The sequence below is a fragment of the Haliotis asinina genome, chromosome 2, assembly GCF_037392515.1.
Source record: "Haliotis asinina isolate JCU_RB_2024 chromosome 2, JCU_Hal_asi_v2, whole genome shotgun sequence".
Lineage (NCBI taxonomy): Eukaryota > Metazoa > Mollusca > Gastropoda > Lepetellida > Haliotidae > Haliotis > Haliotis asinina.
The window spans coordinates 92,514,066-92,523,102 of record NC_090281.1 but is presented as its reverse complement, the minus strand read 5'-3'; the positions used below and the strand labels follow the sequence as shown (position 1 = coordinate 92,523,102).

General features: G+C 39.1%; 1 protein-coding gene across 2 annotated transcripts; it reads right to left on the bottom strand.

Annotated features, from left to right (window-relative positions):
* Nucleotides 1-317: 317 nt before the first annotated feature.
* Nucleotides 318-8,619, bottom strand: LOC137273024 (uncharacterized). Of its 2 annotated transcripts, none has more exons than XM_067805465.1 (4): nucleotides 8,501-8,619; nucleotides 7,589-7,906; nucleotides 6,879-6,984; nucleotides 318-1,145 (listed from the first exon to the last, which is right to left on the bottom strand). In XM_067805465.1, exons 1-4 carry the CDS (start codon nucleotides 8,553-8,555, stop codon nucleotides 932-934), a joined length of 693 nt encoding a protein of 230 aa, XP_067661566.1. In that variant the 5' UTR covers nucleotides 8,556-8,619; the 3' UTR covers nucleotides 318-931. The 2 variants fall into 2 exon arrangements, with proteins under 2 accessions (XP_067661566.1, XP_067661567.1); XM_067805466.1 differs by having other exon boundaries at nucleotides 7,601-7,906; nucleotides 8,501-8,578.
* Nucleotides 8,620-9,037: the final 418 nt, after the last annotated feature.

Here is a 9,037-nt window from a genome sequence, read left to right as displayed (position 1 = left end):
TCGCGATGCCAAAGTAGAAGTATTCATGTGTTTCCGGGATTCCCCAAAATAGCAAATGGGTACAATAGGAATACGTATATGTATGTATGTATATATGTATAAGTGGAATAACGTATGACTACACTGGTAACGTTGGAAATGTGCAGCTGAGTGTAGGTTTACCGTTGCTTTTCATAAACACATGCTCTATCATCGTATCGCATGGTGACAGTTTGAAAGAACCCAAAAGCAGAGATATGGCCTTCGAAACATGATCAGGCCGAATCTGGAATAGACCCAAGTGAAATAAGAAGAAAATAAAACTAAAAAAACCATGGTATTAGTACACAGTTTTATTATTAGCTAAATTATCTGAACGACCTGATGGAGCAAGACATCACTGACCTTTGAAGGACAATTACAGTCAAGCGAACACTTCCGAATTAAAACCTATTTCTAGAGAATAAAATTACTTGAACCGAGCATGGACACTGTAGACTTCTAGAAATTACGGGTACTTGACCTAGAGACCAACTTGTCTCAGGACAATTGAAAATTACTGGAGCTAAACTTGACAAACGGGTTAAAACTGGATATCCGCGGATCACTTTGAATAATCACTCGATAACATGCAGTTATCACTTGGGACAATAAAAAGAGTCACTTCGGCGTGGTTAGTGTATGAGAAATGGACTTGAACAACTGTCCCTAACAAAAGTCTCCTGGCAAATATGTTCATTGGCGAACACGCCTGAAAAATAATCTAGTCTTACAGAATAATGTCGCTTGGATTGAACAAGGGAAGGCTAGCATTCTATAAGATACACGTCATTGACTTAAAGCTTATACTGGCTCACGACAGTATGAATATATTTAGCTAAAACATAACAACGACGATCGAAACAAGTGTATGTCAACCCGTAACATTGCGTGTCAACTGTAGGAAGGTTTCTCAGGAAAGATTCTGCGGAACTGGTGTCAGATACTTGTACTTCTCCTTATCCTCTCTACGCTGGGTGGGGTCGGGTATAGCATACACAGGACCCTGATCCGCATAGCCAGACATCTGCACACTTTGAACGTATATATTTCCCGGGACATCTTCCTTCACCTCAGGCCTGTGTCCAGACTCCCCACAGATGTTACGTGTTTGAATGGTCAGTGGCCTATAATAAATTCATCCTATCATAAGTCATTATCATTCAAGGCTTTACATAATATTTTAGTATTCAAGACGCGTCAAAAACGATTCAACAAAGTATGATAAATTTAGTGAGTGAAGTGAGTGAGTCAATATTTAACGTCACATCGGCAATATTGCAGCCATATCGTGAGAATATATATGCATATCATGAAGACCCTGTCGACGAAGGAGAGTAAAACCACTAGACTATCACAGTTAGTATTAAAACTAGCATGGAAACTTAAAAAAATATGGTATCACTATTTGGACAGTACAATACAAAAACAGGCCATAGGTCGCCAACAACAGAGGGTAGATCACCATACCATACTTAGAGTAGCCCTGCTACCTGCATGGTCCCTTGCTGGATTTACACCATCCCCTCAGCTGTTGGCGACTGTATGCAAGATTAGCCACAAATTAAAATGACACATATTCTACGATTAAAAACGTGGAAGATTAAATTTAACTTACACCGTTTTGGGACTTACGTACCCTCTCAAGAGGACAATAATTTTACGATACTTCAGCCCCCTTCGAGGATACAGCCACTAACAATCTTAGTTGCTAATTCAACTTCCAATCATAAAATATTAATCTATTTACAAGTCATGTAACAGGTCTAATTCTTTCAAAAACGCAATGATTAAATGAGCACTAACATTACTAAAAAGATCCTTCATAGTTCTTGATTTCAAATAGTTATCCCTTGTGATGGAATATTCCACACAGTAAAGCAGGAGATGCTTGACTGTGATTCTTTCATCACAAGGGATACAAAACGGAGGATCTTCACCTTTAAGCAAATATTCATGTGTATATCGTGTGTGGCCAATACGACATCGTCGCATGATGACCTCTTCAAATCTTGACTGACAAGTGTAACCAATGTAGGGTTTTATTTCATGTAATTTGTTGATACCTACTTGAGTTTCCCACCTCTTCTGCTTCAGATCACGGATGTAAGACCTAATGGTACCTTTATAATCAGTGTAGGGAATAAGAAGTGGTGTCACAGATTGCTTGAGTGCTGCCTTAGCAGCAAGGTCAGACAGTGTATTCCCAGAAATGCTAACGTGGCTGGGTAACCAACAAGAAACGATATCGCATTGGCCAGTAGCAAGATCATCATACAATTCAATAATTTCTATTAAAAGTGGATGTTTACAAGAAATATGTTTAATAGCCTGAAGGCAAGAAAGAGAGTCTGAATAGATTATATATTGTTTACGTTTAGGTTGTCTTTGAATATATTTAGAACCGTTAGTATGGCATTTGCTTCAGCTGTAAAAATAGAACTGTTATCTGGCATTCTAGAAGATATTGTTCTGGATCCAATGACAGTGGCACAAGCTACTGCACCACCGTCCTTCGAACCATCTGTAAATAAGGTTTTGTAACTGCTATATTTAGTTTTGAATTGATTATATTCTTGTTTATACTGTAATCCATTAGTTTCTGATTTTTTAAATGAAATTAATGTTAGGTCGACTTGAGGCCTAACCAACTGCCAAGGAGGAGAAGAAAGAAGAAAGAAGACGGGAGGGAGCTATGTTTTTCAGCTCAATGCCGGCCGAAGAAAGAAAGGTTTTAATTCCATGCCCTTGAGGTGGAACCAGAGAAGACTTCTTGTCATACAAATCCCCTTAAAGTGGATTGAACACACAGTTATATGCAGGGTTAGATTCATTAGAGTGTAATTTAGTAATGTATTGTAAGGATAATTTTATACGACTTTGTGTAAGAGATGGTTCATCTGCCTCAACGTAAAGACTGTCAATAGGTGAAGTTCGAAAAGACCCAAGACAAAGTCTTAGACCTTGGTGGTGGACAGAATCTGATAGTTTAAGGTTGTTTTCGCAGGCTCCACCATATACGATGGAGCCATAATCGAGTTTTGAACGGATCAGTGATCGATATAAGTGGAGGAGGGTAGCTTGATCCGCTCCCCACTTTGAGTTTGAAACAACTTTCAACAGATCGAGTGCTTTCAGGCATTTGGCTTTGAGGGATTTAATATGCGGCAAAAAAGTTAAATGGGAGTCGAAAACTAGACCCAGAAACTTGGCCTCTTTTACAACTTTAATGGGAGTGACATTTAAATATAGTTCAGGGTCTTTATGCGGTTTATATTTCCTACAAAAGTGTATACAGTTAGTTTTCGACTTTGAGAACCTAAAACCATTTTCAAGACACCATTTATTTATTTTATTTAAACATAACTGCAGTTGCCGTTCGAAGGTATGATATTTTTACGGCGACAGGAAACATTAAAATCATCCACAAAAAGTGATCCATCAATGGAATCATTTAAAACCTTGGATAAATTATTGATCTTAATGCTAAATAAGGTCCCCGACAAAATACTGCCCTGGGGAACACCCTGATCCTGTTTATAATGATCAGACAGGGGTGAACCCACACTAACTTGAAATTGCCTGTCTTTTAAAAATTGTGATATAAAAAGAGGCAAACGGCCTCTCAAACCAAAACCATGTAGATCCTTAAAAATGCCATACTACCAGGAGGTATCGTAAGCCTTTTCAAGATCAAAGAAAATTGATACAGCATGTTGTTTATTGACTATAGCATTTTTAACAAAGGATTCTAAACGTACCAAATGATCAATGGTACTATGATTTTTCCTGAAACCACCTTGAATATTTGTGATAAGGTTATTGGTTTCAAGATACCAAACTAATCTATTATTAACCATACGCTCCATGGTTTTGCAGATACAGCTAGATAACGATATTGGTCTATAATTCGACGGATCTGTATGATCCTTACCAGGCTTTGGTATTGGAACTACAATGGCATTTCGCCGTCAAGAAGGAAATTTGCCAGACGTCCATATTTTGTCAAATATATCCAAAAAGTGTCATCAAATATGTTTCAGTAGCTGGTAATGCATATTATCATCATTTGTTGCAGTGTCATGAGCTTGCTCAAGAGCCGTATGTAGCTCATGTAAAGAAAACACTTCATTGTAATCTTCCCCGTTATTTGAATCGAAATTACGTTTTGTCTTTTCCTGTTGTTTCTGATATCTCTGAAACTAAGGGACATAATTCGCCGATGATGAATTTTTGGCAAGTGTTTCGCCAAGTTTATTTGCAATTTCAGATGTGTCAGTAATTAAATTATCCCATTTTTAAGATGGTGAACAGCAGCTTTTGAACAATTACCTTTAATTCTTTAAACCATGTTCCATACTTTTTGGAGACATAGTTCCTCCAGGATTTGTTTGTTTTGTTTGAAGGTACGACGTGCTTTCGCGTTGCTGTGGACAGTTGGGTGATGGCGGAAATATTTTTCTGCTTTTTTCTTCGCTTTCCTGGCTTGTATACAATCTGTAGTAAACCATGGTTTCCGTACATGTGGATTTGTAGAGGACTTGGGTATACACTCATTAGCAATTGCATAAAACTAGAAATAAAGACCAGTCTGCTTTGGAAAAATTCCATCTCGAATATGATGGAGAGTCAGAAGGATTAATTTCTGCTAAGATAGTTGGAAAATGGTCACTTCCACAGAGGTCATTGTGGACCGACCATTCAAATTCCTTAAGTAGCCTAGAATCTGAAAGAGACAAATCTAGAGAAGAGTAGGTGCCAGTTGCAGGGTGCAGGTAAGCGCTAGAATCATCATTGTAAATACACAAATCATTATTGGAGATAAAATCTTCCAGTATTTGACCTTTTGAGTTAGTGTTTGAACCACTCCATATCGGTTTATGGCCATTGAGATCGCCCATTATAATACAAGGTTTAGGAAGTTGGTCATAGAGAGCTTGCAGATCTGACTGTTGGAGTGTCGAAGAAGGCGGAATATACAAAGAGCATAGTGTAAAGGTAACATGAAGAGTAAGCCTTACTGCAACGGCTTGGAGGTTTGTTGCGAGTGGTACAGGACCATGTATAACATCCTGTTTAACAAGGATGGAAGATCCCCCAGTGGCTCTGTCACCCGGAGGTGAAAAATAATGTTATGCAACAAAATGCCGTAAATCAAAAGTATCTGTCTGCTCCAAATAGGTTTCCTGCAGACAGAAAGTCGATGGTGCAAAATCTTGGACCAGAAGCTGTAACTCATTAAAGTTGGACCGTAAGCCTCTTCAATTCCACTGTACTAGTTTTTTTTAGAATGAACTATCTTTTAGGAGGGTTGATTGGGGATCTGCCTCTGTTTCGGTTGATGTGCTGGCGATAGAGGCATAGGTTTCACTGTGTTCTCTAGACTGAACAAGTTTTTTGGCGTCAGCAAAGCTGACATTCCTGGTATATTTAACCCGATTTATTTCCATCTGTTTTTTCCCAAAAACTTCCGTGGCAGTTGGTGCATTTTTTATAACTATTGTCACAATCTTTTGTTACATGTGTATTCTCAGAACAGTGAGCAGAAATAACAGACAATGTACAATTATTCACTCCATGTCCGTACTTTTGACATTTAAAACACCTCAGAGGACTAGGTATGTACACATCCAACGTTCACATTACAGTAACCTGCCTTGATTGATTGAGGAGGGTTTGGCGTTGAAAACGATAAGAGATAAGTGTTTGTTGGAACTGTTTCATTATTTTTGCGGGTTGTAAATCTCCTGACATATAACACTCCTTGGTCTTTCATCTCAGAAGCGATATCAATCTCTGTCATCTCAGCAAAGAGGCGATCCCTGTCTCTTACAATCCCTTTGCTAGTATTCAAAGTTCTATGAGCAGAGATCTTAACGGGAATACCAACAAACATATCTGTTGATAGTCGGTTCATTGCTTGCTGTTTCCTGTTGCATTCAATTAACAAGGATCCTGAACGCAACCTCTGAACATTCTTGACTTCTCCTGCTATGCCATAAACGCCTTTTAAAATCGCGAAACGATTTAGTTTCAAGGGAGTCTTATCCAAAGTCTCAACAATCAGGGAACGTGGCCAGTAATCAACTAATGTCGAGGGTCGTTGTTCGTCATCAGTGTCGTGGGGACGTTTTGTTTTCTTAGAGGGTGTTTCGTAGTCCATTGTAAGTGTATATAGTCGTTCATCATCCGAGCTCCCCACCCATCACGGAGTATCACAAGGACAATGCTAAACACAAGCGGATCTCCGGCAGCAAGGATACTCGGATGATATACTCCAGCAGAAAAAATACAAAAGATCAATAATTCCACCAGATTGGCCCATGAGCCACTGCCTTTTGAAATTTGTAAATATTGTCTCAAATTTGTGCAGCCAAATTTACACGTACAGGGCTTAGCATTACCAGCCGATTGGTTGAACCGGGTCCATTCAACTTCCCGTCTAGGTGAAGTACGGGTCGAAGGGGCGCGTTGAGCAAATGAAACACGGTTACAGGCTCCCAGTGCACCCAACCCGTAGACTCCCGTCCTCCACCGTTGGTGGACCAAATATCCCCCCGGGCCCACAACGGGGGTGTCAGCGAGCTCTTCGCGTGACCCAGTACCCACCACGAGGAGGTGGCTCGCCACGGGTGCCTGATAAATTTAGTACAACAGGAATATGTTTCACTTTCTGGCTGCATAACAATAGATTGGATACTTCTTAAAGGAAATGTTTTCAACTGACATACTTTACGCTGTTTGAAATTACGGCAATACGACGCTGAACGTCCTGTGTTAACACGTGCAGCACAGGTGTGACACGGACAGAAGGTCGGAGTATTGTACAGATCTCACCGGTGTATTTCTTTATATATTACCTGTTGACACATCTGAGTGCTCGTCTTCTCTTATAACAAACCCCACCAGTGGTAACCACTAGGGCAGCGACAGCTAACACAGGGCCAATCACCTGCCATAGACGTTCTGAGGAAATGATAAGGATGTACACATTATCTTCAGTACTTTCCTCCTTTGTCTGTTTTTCAACTGCATTCAAATTACAGGAGTGTATTAGTGTATCTATTTTGCTGACGATTTAGATTACCTAGCTTCCAGGCAAACACATTTGATTGAGATCATGTACAGTCAATGTTGGCATATTATAATACTGACAATCTGTTTATGTTCTTCAACTAAACATGCCTAGGAGGTTAGACAATAGATAACATTATTCAACAAACAATGACACACTATGAAATGACGGCTTATGTAAAATACGCTGTATGTAATCACAAAAACCGATATATCGTCAACAAAAGATCAAAGCAAATATTAAGTGGAATTCTGAATCGCAGTTATTCAATCAAATATCATAAACAGTGATATTCGTTATAGATGAGCAAGCAATGAGGGGTGTACTTGCCTTTTCCTTTTCTTTACATATGTTGTGAAGCATATGTTTCAGTAACCCCACACAATAGATTTCAGTTCAATAACCCCACACAATAGATTTGTGACATTGCTTAAGTATAATAAAACATTCTCCACATTGGATTTTTGTTTGGCTTGAACTACTAAGGAGACGTACCAGATGATGTACCTTGGTTTGGAGGACTCCGGTTAACTTCTTTGCATTTTGATGTAAACTGATCACAGATTTGGCAGTCATGCGGACAAAACTCTTGACAAGCTATTCCTGTCCGCCCATCTCGGCATCCCTTGGAGCACATGAGTTGTGCTCTCTGGTACTGACATGTTCCGTGAAGGCACCACGGACTGCACACAGACTCGCAAGAATGGTCACAGTTGGCTGGACACGAAAAGCAGGTGTTTGTATTGGGTGGACAGATGTCACTGCATGGAAGGCAGTGCACATTTGTGGCATTGAACGAACACAAGGATATTGCTGCAATAAAAAAACCAAAAACATCTCACTATCTATCCAGAATTAATTATTAAGAACTATATACTTTTGACCAATAGAACTTGACATGACTTCATTGGTTAAAAATTACTTTGGAAGAAACTTATGATTTATGATTTGGATGACGGGGCTAAATCTAATTCTTCAATTTTTTGCCATGGAATAATTTTGTGCAAGTTGATTAACACTACAGTCATTGACAATTGTGCAGTTTGGTTGTTGCTGTGTTAAAGAAACATATTGTTACCACTACATAAAAGTTATTATAATGACCACATTGTTGCAATAATGGTCTGTTGTGATTGTGTCTGTGTCTGGATATCTTCATCATTAATATAAAAAATGGTTTGGTTCCAGTGTCGCCATGATGAAACTCTTTATGTAACATTTATCTGGGAAACAATCTGAAAGACTTTGATTCGCTATGAAGAACACTTTACAGGTCATGCCTCCTGTTTGTCTCATAAAATGTTCACCAGATCTAAGTCATATACAATCCTGCTAAAAATCTATGTAACAAAAGCACAAAGATGTGTCTTTTCAGATCCGTTTACAGGTTTGAGAAATGAGGCTTACCTTGCGCCAAATATAAGAGAGTTGTTGTGATAGCAACAAGAGATATATATCCCATATTGTACGAATAGGTACATATGAATGCACCTCCAACTGGACGAACTGGAAAGACACTCGTACGGAAAAACTGTCACAAATGATCCTAGTTTTCTATTCCGTGTTATTTAGTGTACATATGGGGAATGTGTGACATACTTCCTGAAGCAGTTTGGTTTGCGTGTGCATTCATGAAGCCTGATGGTAGCAGTGTACTAGTCTTGTGTCCCAAGTCAGGTCCTCCACTTTACTAGTATTGTGTCCCAAGTCAAGTGTTCCAGTTTCATAATGTGATTTTTGCAAATCATAACCATTTGAAAATAAAATCGGGTTAACTGAAGGTAGATTCGTGTAAACTTCCCTGTACATGTAGCTCTCAATTCACAACAGATTGGCAGACACACTGGTCAAGGGAGAATGGTATTATTGTAGCTTTTAGCTGTACGCATCGGGATTTGAGATAATAGTTTGGTGTTTTGGGTCCGAGAAATGGGTGTTCAAGTA

Bases quoted from the DNA above. Each gene is read 5' to 3' on its own strand.
- LOC137273024 (XM_067805465.1), bottom strand. From the start codon at position 8,555: ATGGGATATATATCTCTTGTTGCTATCACAACAACTCTCTTATATTTG. The intron at 7,907-8,500 runs GTAAGCCTCATT...TTTTTATTGCAG, and splicing joins TCTCTTATATTTGGCGCAAG to CAATATCCTTGTGTTCGTTC. The intron at 6,985-7,588 runs GTACGTCTCCTT...TCATTTCCTCAG, and splicing joins AAACCAAGGTACATCATCTG to AACGTCTATGGCAGGTGATT.